We start from the raw sequence: 15,031 nt of genomic DNA, 5'->3' as shown, positions 1-15,031 counted from the left end.
TCTGACCAATTGAGAGACAAGGATGTCGTGTGGGACGGTGTCAAATGCCTTGCACAAGTCCAGGTAGATGACATCAGTTACTCTTCCCTTATCCACCAACACTGTAACCCCATTGTAGAAGGCCACCAAATTTGTCAGGCACAATTTGCCCTTAGTGAAGCCATGTTGGCTGTCACCAGTCACTTCCTTATTTTCCATGTGCCTTAGCATAGTTTCCCGGAGGATCTGCTCCATGATCTTGCTGGGCACAGAGGTGAGACTGACCGGCCTGTAGTTCCCTGGGTCTTCTTTTTTTCTGTTTTTAAAAATGGGGGTTATGTTTCCCCTTTTCCAGTCAGTGGGAGCTTCACCGGACTGCCATAGCTTCTCAAATATGATGGTAGTGGCTTAGCAACTTCACCCACCAGTTCCCTTGGGACCCGTGGATGCATCTCATCAAGTCCCATGGACTTGTGCCTCTTCAGTTCCTTAGACGGTCTTGAACCTCATCTTCTCCTGCAGTGGGCAGTTCTTCATTCTCCCAGTCCCTGCCTTTGCCTTCTGTGACTTGAGTATGGATAGAACACTTGCTGGTGAAGACTGAGGCAAAGAAGTTATTGAGTACCTCAGCCTTCTCCATATCCTGGGTAACCAGGTCTCCTGTTTCCTTCCAGAGGTGGCCCACATTTTCGCTAGTCTTCCTTTTATCACTGACATACCTATAGAAGCTTTTCTTGTTGCCCTTGATGTCCCTGGCCAGATTTAATTCTAATTATCTAGTCCTAGATAACAATCTTAAAAGACTGGAAAGTTTTAATTTCTGCTCTTATAAGCCCTACAAGATAGGGAAGAACTCTGATGTGAAAGCCACAAATAGAGAAGTGAGTGAGGAGAGGAAGAGGAACTGCTTATAGACCTAATTTTATACCAGGTCCTTCTATGGTCAGTGGAAAGATGTGCTCTCAACTCAGAGCATGGGTTAAGTGTTACTAGTCTCTCAGTAACTTGGTTTGAGTCATTCTTCTTGTTCTTCCCCAGGGGTTGTTTTCCTTTCCGTGCGGAGCCAGAGGGAAGGGAGGGAATTTCACTCAGCTGTGCAAGCTCAACTGTTAACAGAGTTATAGCTGTGATATTAATTCAAATAGAAAAAAAAATCCCACCACTACCCCCCCCCAAAAAAAAAAAAAAAAAATCCCAAAAGCACTTCCCCTTCACCCACCCTCTCTCCCCTGTGACCTTGGCCAGTTTCAGGGTATGGCTGCTCCACAAAGCTGTGGAGTCAGGACAACCCCTGGGGCAGCAGCCTTCAGGGAGCAGGGATGAGAAGCTGTAGGTGACACGGGAAGACGTAAATCCAGATGTGCTTTCAAAGCACCACCAACACTAAACCGTGCTTTGAGTGAGCAGCCCCTGGCAGAGCCTCATTGTCCCCTCTAACTGCAGAGGAGGGCAAAGCCTCTCCCTGGCTGAGGAGAGCCTCAGCCACCGGCTCTCCGAAGCTTAGGCTGGTGCTGTAGGCGCGGAACCCTCGCCAGAGGGTACAGCACAGAGCTGCTGTCCTGCGCTGGTCTGACCGCATGCCCTGATGGCTGCCCGCTCGCCTCACCGCCCCCTCAGAAAGCAGAGGCGCTGCGAGCTGCCAACCCAGCGGCCACGGCGGGCGAGACCACCCCCCTCAGCCCCTCCCCAGCTATCTCTGCGCGCGCACCGCCCCCCTCCCCCAGCTGGACCAGCAGCATCACGTCATCCCCCGAGCCCAGCGCGCAGGCGCAGCATTGCGGTTCCCCTGCCCGGGCCGCCCCCCCGCAGGAACAGCTGGGGGCTGTACCCACAATGCCGTGCGGCCCTGCCCGCTCCGCTCCATCATGGAGGCGGCCGCCGCAGCTGGCGCAGCTGGCGCAGCCCCGCCGCCCGCCGCCGCCCGGCCCCGCACCCCCTGAGCCCCGCGCACCCCTCGGGCTACAGCATGAGCGGCGGCAGCGGGGGCGGCTCCTCGGCACCCGGCCGCTTCGCCGACTACTTCGTGATCTGCGGGTTGGACACCGAGACCGGGCTGGAGCCGGACGAGCTCTCCGGTGAGTGGCCGTGGGGTCGGGGGGCGGCGGCCGTTAACGGTCGGCTCTGTGGCGGCAGTGGCGGGACGGCAGCCCCGGAGGCGGGGTCCGGCCTCGCCGCCTCTCCGCTCCGCGGGTTCCGGGCGCCGTCTCGGGCGGCCCCGGGGCTCTGCGGGGGGAGCCGAAGGAAGCCGTCGGCGTCCCCCGCCCCGGGCAGCGGCGCTTGTGCCTCACGCCGCCGGCACCGGCGCCTCAGGGTCTGTGTAGCGGCCCGGAGTGCTTGACGTGCAGAAATGCCCGGCTGTGCACAAGCGTGTATTCGTAGAAGTGTTCCCAACTTCTTAAAAAACCCCAACAAAGTACCTCGTTTCAGCGGCCTTTTCCCAGTGAAGGTTATATGGTGGCGGTGGGATAATTTTAGGTCATCTCTGTCTTCACAGCAATCTGCTGTGCTCTTTTTGGAGCATGGTTGTATTTATCAACTTTTAGTCAGGCTCCTGGACATTCGCAGATAATCTTAATGAATCAGATTTTGGACAGAAAGTGAAGACTTTTTGCTTGTTCTGTATTAAGTGTTGTTGTAGCATAGGGTAAGAATTCTCTTCCAGCAGTATCTGAAATCAGATTAGGAAGTAATTGCTAGGTGAGAATGTTCACACCAGATACACAGCTAAACCATATCAGTCCGTCCCACAACACTGTGTCAAACCTGTGTTTTTAAGGTTCGTTATTTTAGCAGTGCCTTGTTTAAGCTTTAGTTTTCACTGTACTGGCTTCAGTTAAATTAGATTGTTGCTTAGCCTCTTTAACTGTTCAGAAATAAACACTTGTTTCTTGTAGAGTGAAATTTGTGTTGACTTCTTACATTGAACTCTTCTAAACTTTGGCTATGATGGAAACTTTCTTTTTTTCCCCCTTTTTATTTTAACGACTTCAAACAAAATTTCTCATCTTTTTGACATGCTGAGCAGTACCTTACCCTAGAAGAATTTGTGTTTGATGTTAAAATAACTGTAGACTACAATTTGAGACTTGAAGAGTGAATATAGCACAACAGTCTGCTCTATAATGGCACTTTAAATTACAGCATCAATTTAATTTAAGAAATCCAAGAGAACAAAATGCAGTACAACTTCATTGAGGAATATGTGAGCTTCCACAGATTTTTCTTGATTAAATCACAAGTGAACAAGGTTTCTGGATTGAAAACAGTTTCTGATGTTAATTTTGTTATTCATTTGCTATATATCTATTTGTGTAATGTAGTGCAAGCTACACTCAGTAATATTCCCTGATCTTGATAGGAATGGGAGTAAGTCTCTTCACATAATGAAATTTAAAAACAGCAGTGTATTACTTTGAGCTAGCTATCTAATAGTAAACTGGAAGATATCAGTAGCTTTTTTAAAGTATTCTGCCTGAGTGCGCAGGTCTGAAAGCTGGAGCATAATGTTCTTTCTGTATTTGCTTTTCCTGTCAAGGACTACATCTATAGTATGTAAAACTGTAGCATGCAATATATCTCGGAGTCTGTTATTCCTGCATGATACTGTAATGGTGTTGCTTGTGACAAAATGTGGGTTTTGGGAGGATGGAATAGGTTTTAGTATTTATGGGAGAGACTGATTTTTTGCATGATTTGAGGAAAGGGTTTAAAAAAAGAGGAGGGGGAAGCAAGGAGGAGGAGATAAATTTATGGTAACGTCACAGCATATGAGCTAGCTGGAATTCCAGTGCATTTTCTTGAGTTTGTTGTGTTATTAATAATGCATGATCATGTGACTGATAATGCTTTCAGATTGGGTCTTAGGTTATAGCCTCCTTCAGTGTCCACTGATATAAATGGAAAGGGCCTCTGTTGATTTCAGTGGGTTTTGAATAAAGCTTTGAAACACTTTGTACTTCCTGGAAGGCTTTCTTGTTTGAATGAAAGGGTTATTGTGCACTGTTGTGTGGTTTGGTTCCCCCCCCCCCTTTTTTATTTCTGTGCTGAAAAATAGATTCTGAATCCTTGTACTGTTGAAACAATTTGCTTCATAAGTGTCCATTGTTGGAGGAGAGGTGCTGGCACTTCAGCTGGTGGGTGCAGGATGCTTCCCCAGCACGGTGAAGCTGGGCACAGCGAGTCTCTCCAGGGCTTTTCTGCATCAGGGCTGCCGGAGCTCAGCCTGGCATGATGTCATCACCGCCCCACCGCTGCAGAGAACTGGCAGTCGCTGCTAGGGCCCCCGGAGATGCTGCTGGCAGACTTTGTTCTCATCAAGCTAATGAAATTGTGTATTTTGGGTATTTAACCTTAATAGTGATCATGCTAATTTTCTACAGACTTAAAAATGAAGCATAAGATAATGAATTGATGCTCAGTATAGTTACTTTGCTTAAAGAGACACCTCTGATAGTGATTTTCCTTTGTATGTTGGAAGCTTACTAAATAGCACAGCTGTAACACTTTTTCCTGAAAAAGTTGGCTGGCTGACGGAAAATGCACACTATAGATATATGTTTTCTTTTAATATAGTGAGAAGTACTGTATTTAGGGTTTTGTTGTTAGCATGGGTTAAAGATAACATGTTCTCCATTGCTAGGGATTTTTTTGTCTCCAAATTCATGTGATCTGGTTATTTGGGCATCCTTTCTTATTTTGATAATTGTGTTCCCACTGAGTGACCTGTTAAGCAGATTTTAAAAAAAATACTAGGTGGTAGTAAAACAAAACAACCAACAAAAAACTCATTTGCTGAGCTGGACAAGAGAGGAGCTGAGGTGCATTTCCACATTTCCAGGTGGTGTTGATGTCCCAAAAGTGATGACAGAAATCTCTTTAAGTATACTGCAAAGGTCTTTTACAGGCACATTTCCTTCATAGAGGAAATCACAGAATGGTTGAGGTTGGAAGTGACCTCTGGAGGTCATCTGGTCCAACCCTCCTGCTGAAGCAGGTCCACCTAGGGCCAGTTGCGGAGGACAGTATCCAGATGATTTCTGAGTATGTCCAAGGATGGCGACTCCAGAACCTCTCTGGGCAACCTGTACCAGTGCTCAGTCACTCCCACAGTGAAAAAGTGTTTCCTGTTGTTCAGTTGGAACCTCCTGTGCTTCAGTTTGTGTGCCTTGCCTCTGGTCCTGTCACTGGGCACCACTGAAAAGAGCCTGGCTCCATCCTCTTTGCACCCTCTCTTCAGGTATTTATATACATTGATAAGATTCTGCTCTGAGCATTCTCTTCTGCAGGCTGAACAGTCCCAACTCTCTCAGCCTTTCCTCATATAAGAGATGCTCCAGACCCTTAATCATTGTTGTGGCCCTTTTCTGTCTCCCTCCACTGTGTCCACGTCTCTCTTGTACTAAGGAGCCCAGAACTGGGCACAGCACTCCAGGTGTGGCCTCACCAGTGCAGAGTAGAGGGGAAGGATCACCTCCCTCGAACCTGCTGGCAATGTTTTGACTAATAGAGCCCAAGATACCATTAGTCGTCTTTGCAGCAGGGGCACATTGCTGGCTCATGGTCTGCTTGGTGTTCACTAGGAAGTAATTAAATACATCAACTACCAAAAATCTTCTGTGTGTAATATAACTTACTGTAATGCTGCAACATTATGATAGGATTTCTTAATTTAGGTTGTATGACTGTGCCCTGGAAAGGTAATGAGAATGAAGTGATGCCTCATCTCATCTTTCAACTGGAGTCCCTTATGTGTTCAGTTAGATGTGATCTGAATGATGGTGAAATTACTTGCATTATATGGAACTTTTTGTTCTACATTCTTTTTCGCTAAAGATTTTGTTTTCTTTTCCTCCTCTGTGGTGTGTTAGTTTTTAACAAACACTTGTCGAGAGAGTTTGTTTATTATGGAGTGGCAAAACAAAGAATCAACTTACACATAAGTGCAATGCAATGGTAATTGTAGTCTGGGAGTTGCTATTACAAAATGTGGAATTCAGACCCAAATATCTGAACACCATATTCTAAACTAAGATTTTCTGTTGCACATACCTTGGTAGTCTTGAATGTCATATCATAAAGATGATAATAGTTATTTCAGAAATAACAGTGTTACAAAGGAGAAATAGTAAAAAAAAAAAAAAGAGAAAAAAAAGAAAGTAAATACTTATAATCTGTGAAGAAAAGATTGATGATTTCATAATAGGATTGTTTTTAAAATAATCTTATTCTGGAAGACTAATGCCAGTGACTAGTCTGTCACCTGTATCACTTTCTGCATTTCTTCCCAGTCTGAACTGGCCTTTTAGGGTTTGGTCCCAAAATTAATTTATTCAGTAGATGGACTTATATTCCTTTTGTCAAGGTCCTTATCATGGTGCTTTGAGTCGTCCATTTGATCATGAGCTTCGTCCTTAAAGGAAGTGAAAATGAGCGTTAGGTGAAGCCCATGTGTCCAGGAAATATCCTTCCTGTAGACACTCTTCATGTGCCTTTTCCGAATCCATATCAGATCTCCTTTCATTCTTGTGTATGATAACGTGATAGCATTTTAGTTATTCTTAGTCTCTCATACCTTTTTTTGTATGTTGTTTTGACTGGTGTTGAGGCAAGATCTCTTGTGTGTGTAGATTATGTAGCATAAGAGAACTGATGATGAGTGAGGCATCTGTATGCTGGCACAGTAGCTGCTTTATTAGTGCTAGTGTCTGAAATTCTATAGGAAGGTGATACATGGTATAAAGTATTCACCTAGCTCCACTCAAAATTAATCTGACAGTCTGGTATTAGAGCAAGTGTTTCTCCTCACCAGTAAACCAGAAATGTTGTCTCACCTCATCCTTCTGTAATTGAAGTGTCACAATTTTTCTATTTTGTTGACTTCAGATTTAAAATGACAGCTTATCTTCATACATTTCCTGTTTATTTTAACAGCATTCTGTATCAATATAAACTTTAAAATAATATGGTTGTGATGAAGTGATTGAAAGCATTTGTCACATACGTAAACCGATAAATTGCTTGGTATTTCAGAATTGGGGTAATAATTTCCTTTGTGGTAGTCCATTTAGTAATGCTGTTACTGATGCCTGTATTAGTTTCCAAGTTGAACAAACTTAAATAGTTACAGGCTTTTATTTTGCCTCAAAGGTATTTGTAAGGTATCGCTAAAGGGTAAGAGGAGGAAGAAGAGCAAGCTTAATTTAAATTACCAGATATCCTTTTCTGGCTGACATTTGACCTGTTTTGTATTTTCCTCTTTTGGGCATTTTTATCTTGGAATTAAGACATGGTGTTTGGGATTGGAGCCAGCTGTGATTCTTGCAGTGAAGCTCTTCTGCAGTACTGTTTATTCCTCGGGTAAATGGTGCGTGAGTAAATTTCTCTATCTTTGCTATGGCAGTAGTACCAATGCTTGCTGCAGAAGTAAATTGCATTGATGGGAGCCATTGCTTGATTTTTCCAAAGGCTGAAGTGTTCTGTGATTTTGGGGTTTTGTTCTTGGTGGTTTTTTCCCCCTCTTCCTCTTTGTCCATAACATGGATGGTATCATTAGAAGCTTCCCACAGTTCCCTAATGGTGTGCCTCTTCCCTTGGGGGATCCATTCTTAGACTAAAAGGGAGGTTTTTCAGTTTCTTTGCTTCTCTGGGATTGTTAACCAAGGTGCTCACTCTGGGGGGGCCTCTCCAGTAGCATCAAGGCTGAGACCACACACTTTTCCCATAGGTCACTGTGGATGGGCACTAGATAGCAACAACTTTTGGCTGGACTTACACTGGCACATGTGAAACATTTTAATCCGGATAATAGTTTATTCCGCTCCTCCCTACCCCCTCTGTCTTTTCCCAAGAAGCTGGAGCTGTTTGCCACGTTTGAGTGCCAAAAAGATCTTTTGTCTCTTTGGGAACTGAGGCAGACGTGCTGGGGTAGCTGATATGTAGAATAAAGAATGGGAGAGCTGATGTAAGGGGGAAGCAGCTGTACTTTGCTGAACTACATTTAAAGCCACAGTTTATTAGGTAATGTTTCATAATACCAATCTTGTGATTACCGTATTTGTATTTTAGGTTAAACTGAGCTGTGTGCTTTACAGAATTGTTCCCTCAAAACCCCCAAAACTCTTCATTCTTCCACCCTTCAGTATTTGGTTATGAATTTGGCTCATTTGGAAGAGTCTTAGGTAAGGTGTGGGGAAGGGAAAAGGTTACAGGTTCTTGATTTGAGAGTAGACTAAAGATGCTAAAACAGCGTCTAAAGAATTGAAGTTTACAAGTCTGACTTTTGAAGCCTTTTTAAAAAGCCATAGGAATTTCACCGTATTAAAGCAAGGCATACAAAGATGGGTTGATTTGGCTTTTTGTTCCTTTGGGTTTTTTTGTGCTGCCTTGTTTTCTTTGCAGTTTCTGTTGCAAGAGAGAAACTACACAAAGAAAACATCTTAAATGGATTGTATGGGAAATACTGCAGTTTGCAAATAATAAGTGCCCCCCCCCCCCCCCCCCCCCCCCCCGTTTTCAAAGTATTGATCCTGTAGTTACAAAACACTACTATTTTTTTAATCTGCCTTTTGACTCCTACTTGAGTGTTCTTGGAAATAACTTCTCATACTTACCTTTTGAATTCCCTCTAACCTACAGGGCTCATGTAGCAGAAATAATGCGCATGAAGTGACAATGTCAGAAGCAATTACTTATTGATGTATGTTGTGCAGCAATTATTCTCTCTGAATTTCATGATAACCCTTTCAGATTTGTGGTTTGTAGTCAAGTTTGCATCAAACTGGAATGTTAACCCTGAGAGGCATAAAATATTATTGCACAGAGAAATTATCAAGCATTCCAACACAAACTGATGAATGATGAAGAATTTACTTGGAGTGTTTCTGTTCAAGACTTGTTTCTTTAGTCTTTCCAGGAAAATACTACTTTGCTTATGATTTGATGGGTCAAGAGACCTTTAGTTTCAATCTTTCCTGTAGAAGTGTAGAATATTGCCTTTTTATTTGGTTATTGCTTTATTTATTTAGTTTTTTGGTTTTTACTGGTTGTATGATCAGTCATAACTACAATGCATACCTCTGTATTGAGTCATTTACATACTGATACTGAAGCATCTGGAGAAAGAAACTTTATTGCATTTTACGGATAAGTGATCTGCAGACAGATAAAATGGCAGTCAAAAGCAACCTTTTTATTTTTTAGATATAGCAACATTTCAGTGTTTAACTGAGTGAGGAAAAAAGGTTGGTTTTACAGAAACATTCTTTCAGCATGACTTCAGGTGAGTTTTGGAAAGTTTTTTTGCAACTGTAGTTGCTGCTGCTTGTGTCTACAGTTGTACTCTGTGTTACAGAAATATGTGGTCAGAGATCTTGAGATTACTGCAGTGTATTGATCTGTGCATTGCTTCCATCCTCTATAAGCATAAATTCTTATGAGCTAATATTACTTATTCTTCCTTAACTTGCTACTTTAAGCAAGCTCCCTTACAAACTGTAGTTTCCTGATTTTGCTCCCCAAGCCCAGCACTGTCCTACTGAGCTGTCATCAGAATTGCACTGAGGAAAAGTCCCTTAAGTTAATAAGGTCAGTGCCAGCTCTAACCAACGTAAGACTGTCATGTCCCTTTCTCATTCTTTTATGTGTGTTGTCTGGTAGCTTGAAATGTGAAATAACTCATTCCAAAGTTTCCCTGAAGGCCCGTAAAATTTCTGTTTATCAGTATCTCGGTCATTTCTGAGAATGAATCTGGCAGAGATTTTATGGCAGCCCAGGCCAATGTAATGGTAGGTTGTCATGGCCTCCCTTTCCCTGCCCTTGCTGTGGTTGTGTGCTCCTGCCTCTTTCCCTTGCATGAGGACTAGCTAGTCCCATTGCACGTGGTTCAGTGGAGCAGGTTCCAGGGAGTGAGGAAAGAGGTTGGTAATGCGCAGCCATTTATGAAATTGGCATAGGAGCCCTCAAGCACAGCTCCATTAGAGGCCATTTCAAAAAGTTCTTTAGACTGAAATCCATATGAATGATCTGCCCAAGACTGACGTGACCTCTAAGGGGTACAAGTTAATTATGCTCTGTGAGTTTGCTTTAATGCTGTAAGGTCATCGCTGGCAGTGAGCACTGGATAGATGTCCCAGTGTTCACATCTCCGTTGGAAGTGTGCTCAGGATCACAAGCTAACCTTCCCTACGCAGAGGTCTGCCCTTGCATCTGTTGATGCTTTGAGTATGGCTGCCATTTCATGGGTGAGGCTGTATAAACAGGGCCTAATCTTGGCTTGGAAAATGAAGGAATCTGGATATATCTGCTGAATGAGGTGAATTGAGGGTTCTTTTGATAATTCATTCCATGGGTAGTCCTGAGTTTATTATGTGTGAGTGACAGTGTGCTCTGGGAAGTACTTGTGTGGTGTGTATGTTGGGGGTATTTGGACTTTTTTATTTGTGTGTCTTTTTTTCCCTTCATATAACGTCTTCCATAGTTAAAACTATATATAATTGTAATGTTTTGTTTTCCTCAAACTCAACCAGAGAAGGGCTTTAACTCATAATCTTGATTCTGTGGAACCATGAGCCATCATCTTTGTTTATGACTTTGAACAGAGGGGTGATACACAGATACAAGTAGTTAACTTGGACCTGTGACTTGTGTTTTCAGGACTGAATAAAAGTACAGGACTTTCTTCTTCCTGTTCTAATCAGATTTTCATACTGAAAACTTTTTTTTTTTTACCAGACATGAATCATGCCCTGTGAGGAAGAAAGGTAAGCTTGACATGGTACATGTAAAAGGAAGAAAGCTCGAGAGAAATGGTTGGTGAGATGATAAGAAAGGATACAGTGAGAGCTAAGATAAACTTCAGAGTTTGTCATATCTGTTGACCAAACTGTGAGCACATCCAATTAATTTTCCAGTATTAGAAATCGCTTCTATTTAAAAAAAAAAACAAAACACCAAAACCCAAAACAAACCATCAAGCAACTTGATGACTTTCTTACAGGGCATTTTTCTTGGGGGGGAAGGGGCAGTCCTTATTAAGATAGGTTACTTCAAAACACTGTTTTCAAAGGGTAGATAACAAAGTGAAACATACTGGACAGGACTCGTATCCTGAGATGGTTGTATGGCTGAACTTTTTGTATTTTGCTGACCTCTGTACGTCATTGGAACGTGCTTGAAAGACTTCATGTGTATTTTAAAATATGGCTTTCCTCTTCAATGCCAAATCTGAGTGGTATTTCAGAAGAATAGAAATACTTGGTTAAAGGACCAGACAGATGCTTCAATAACATTTGATCCTCGTGCTGTTACAAAGATGTGTTTCCATCAGTCCTCAGAGCTGGAGGGCAGTGGAAGTGCAAGAAATAGGGACATTTACCTGCATGGGACGTGTCACTGTAAAAGGAGATCCACAGTGGTTCAGGAGGGTTGCCTGAGATGGCCTGTACTTCTGTTTGCTTAGGCTTCCCTGAAGTAGGCTCTCTGGGTTTGCCAATCTTAGATAGGCATAAGGAGAACAGCTGATTTCTATATTAAATATACTTAAAATATGTTTGTCTCCACTTCTGTTTTATATTTCTAGCACATGTAAAAGAATTGAGTTCTATTCTGAAGATAAGCCACCCTTTTCCTTTCTTAGTGTCTTCTGTTGTGTGTATTTTGGATCTATTGTGTAATGGAAATGGCGTGCTTCCCCCCAACCCCTGTGGCTGAGAACACGCCTGTCATTGTAATTTTGAGTGCTGCTTCTGTTGTTTAGTTGGAAACAAACCTAAATATCTTTCTGTAAGTCTTTTTGCTGTGGCTAAAGCAGAAAAGTAGTTTTGTAAAACAATGCTGTTTCAAAGAACATTTCCCTGAAAATTTCTGCCAGGCAGTCTTGATTAAAATACATGGTGTCCATCTGCTTTCCTGTGTTACATGCAAAGTAGTTTAAAAAAAAAAAAAAAAAAAAAAAGGGAGAGCGAGGGATTAGGATGCTTTTAGAGATGCAAGCTGAGGACTTTTTTGGGGGATTTTCTTGTTTGTGTTTTAGAAAGCTGCCTTAGATTCTTGATGGTTTCTTCTGCCACTTCCCTGCCCCACCTCTTCCCGCCTTCCTTGAAATGGTACCAGAAAAATGAAAACAAAAGCTTTTGGTTTCCTGACCTTACAATCACAGAATGCAGAAGTCCTCAGCTGTTTTTCTGTGGTGCTTTAAATTCATTGTTGCACTATTTGAAACTGTTCCAGAGTGTGTGTGGCAATATATTTTGTTACCAACTAGATGAATGCTGAAACTTAAATGATGAATGGAAATATATTAATTTCTACATTTTCATTTGCTATAGAGGACTTGGAAGAATTTATACTATTGAAGCAATGAATGGTCAAGAAGTTATTTGTATCCAGTGGAGCTTATGCTAGATATTCAGTTAGTGAAATGAACTCTTGTTTTTGTTTCAATTCACAGTGAGGTTCTTCATGTTACAATTCTTGAATTCTGGAAAGGAAAAGAAAATGGGAAAACAACAGGATCTTTTACAGTCGACAGATTGGGGTTAACTTTTTGTCTTCTCATCTTTTTAGTGACTGTAGTAGGAAGAATTGTATTGTCCATTGAATATTCAAATGTATGTTGTGTGCTGAAAAGAATGTGTTTTCATGGGATTGGGATAAGGGACTTTTACAAGCAAGTTTGGGTTCCCTAGATGACAAACAGGCCAAAAAAAAAAAAAATTAGAGCCTTTCATCACTCTAGTTATTTTCTTCCTTTTCTCTCCAGTTCTAAAGAAGGTCTTTTAACATTTACAGATGAAGTATGGCACCTCACCCAACACACCTTTCAGTTGTACTTTAGATAGATACCCAAGTGGAAGGCAGTGTGTCCATAACCCGTATTTGCACCTTTGTTTCAGAAAGGCAGACAGTGGACTTCCTTTACCTTTGAGCTCTTTTGTGAGGGGAAGTGGAACAGTAACTTGCATAAAGAAGTTTTTAGAGAAAGTCCCAGATGTGAAAATTGCAGGTTGTAGATCTGTTACAAATCCAATGGAATTACAGACGTTAGAGATGGCGATTGAAACCCCTGATTCATTAGAGACAATGAATGAAACCCCTGATTCCAGCTCCTTAAAGAGCAGTGCTGCAATAAAATGGAAGTGATTCTGAAGATTTTCTCATATGGATAACCCAATCTGCTTTAAAATCTGTTAAAGTCCCCATTCCAGTAACAAATTAACTGGCCTGACCATCACTGGAGCTTGTGCTATGCCAGGTGGTCTTGCTAACAGGGGGAAGGGGACTAGAAGTGCAGGACAGAGCATTTATGCCTTCCAGGATAAAAGGAAGAATTCTTTTTTGTGTATATCTGAGGAAGAGGTTTGCTGGGGAAGGGAGCCCTCTCTAATGAGAAATACGTGCAGTTCTGCTTAAGGAGGAAGAACTGGAAGGAAGGAAACAAGTCATAATCTGAAGGCATTTGTGCATTGATGGAGTGGCTGTGTACAAATTTGGCAGCTGCAGCTTTTCTTGAATCATGGTTTTTATTCCAAGAATTCTTGTTTAATGAATTTCATACCTTAGTCTGCCAAACTTCACATGTTTATTTCCTATATTGTAGAGGACTTTTTTTTTTTTTTTTTGCAGTTATATATGGTTTAATATTTGTTAAAGAAGGAATTGGAGAAACTTACTGTTTTGTTTTTAAACTTTGGCTAATTATTAGTATATTAATAGCTCTCTAGCTGTGTATTGAAAGGATTTTTCTTTAATATTAGCATATGGGGTTCTGAAAAAATCAGAATGGTATTGTTCTCCAGAAGGCTGTATCTGGGGCTTTTGCCCCCCTTTTTTTATTTTTTTATTTCCCTTGTCTGTTTTTTTAAGGGCTAGAATGAGTCAATAGATTGCCATCTCATTTCACATCTAGTGTGGTACAGGCCATATAATTCAGTTACTTGTTTGATTATCCCAGTTTTGCTATTAAGACTTGGAAATAGAATATTTGACCATTTCCACCAGCAAGTGGAAATATGGCAAGTCTTATTTTAATAGAACCTTTTAACCTTTGGTTTTAAGACATTGGTTCTTGACTTGACTGTCTTTCCGTGCCTACGTGTATCTTAAGCACCTGTGTTTGCTTTTACAATGTAACCAGGTCAACTATTGGTCATCTGTCAGTTTGACTAAACGAGAAGTCCTCAAATCTCTCAGTGTAGATACCACCTCTTTCCCCCCAGTGCCCCCCTCCCCCTAGATTGCTCTTTCTTGCTCCATAATTTTCTCTTTTCTACAGTGTGGATTCCAGAAGCATGCATACTGTCTGTTTTCCTAGCCAGCTATTTCTATTTAGACTTGGATCATGAATTTTAGAGCTAGAGTAATTTTATGTTCAGTAAACATAATTATGTACCTTAATATCTATAGCCTTATTGTGCGTACTGAGAACAACTGCTGGCTGAACTGGGAATCCTACTGCTGTTTATGACACTAGCTGCTGTTTTTAGATTAACTTAATTCTAAATGTGTTGTGGCCTGCTGCCATTCTTGTATCTCTGGAAACAATCTCAGACTTTTTTCCTATGTGTTATGTCCTTTGACAGGCATGTTATTGCAGTTACTCTGTTTTCATGCAAAATCCAAGAATGAGAGAGATTGTTTTCAAAATGTCCTATGATACCCATTTTCACCTAAGTATTTCTTTGTGCTTTATTGTATTTTTTAATTGAAAGCAGGATAGAATTAGGCTGTTCTCTGGATAATGTTTATAAGTAATGCACTGTTCAAATCCCTTTGTTGACTGATCAACCCACACTTGGGAAAATCTCAACTCTTTGGCTGTCATGGTCAACTCAGTGTCCAGCCCCCACCCTGCACAAATTGGGATACTCCCACCATTGCAAGATTCTTTGAACTGTGGCGTAGAAAGTGCAGAGGTAAAGGGTATGGTTATAGGGTTCTATGGGGTCTTCTGAATCTGAAGTTTCTCCAGTCTGTTACATAGTACACGAAAGCTGCCCTAAGTGTACAGCTCATAGTTTCTGTTGCTGGTGCAGACTCTCATTGGTTTTATTGATTT

At 41.8% G+C, this 15,031-nt stretch overlaps 1 protein-coding gene across 2 annotated transcripts in view; it reads left to right on the top strand.

Annotated features, from left to right (window-relative positions):
* Positions 1–1,803: 1,803 nt before the first annotated feature.
* Positions 1,804–15,031, top strand: part of DENND5A (DENN domain containing 5A) — a 70,750-nt gene continuing 57,522 nt past the window's right edge. The window contains exon 1 of one of the 2 annotated variants that reach the window (XM_075755137.1): positions 1,804–2,054. In XM_075755137.1, coding sequence (XP_075611252.1) covers positions 1,946–2,054 — 109 coding nt within the window. In that variant the 5' untranslated portion in view covers positions 1,804–1,945. The remainder of the gene's footprint in view (positions 2,055–15,031) is intronic. The other variant, XM_075755136.1, reaches the window with a different exon arrangement.

The sequence above is a fragment of the Balearica regulorum genome, chromosome 5, assembly GCF_011004875.1.
Source record: "Balearica regulorum gibbericeps isolate bBalReg1 chromosome 5, bBalReg1.pri, whole genome shotgun sequence".
Classification (NCBI taxonomy): domain Eukaryota; kingdom Metazoa; phylum Chordata; class Aves; order Gruiformes; family Gruidae; genus Balearica; species Balearica regulorum.
The sequence above is the reverse complement of the archived record's forward strand: the minus strand, read 5'-3'. Positions and strand labels throughout refer to the sequence as shown.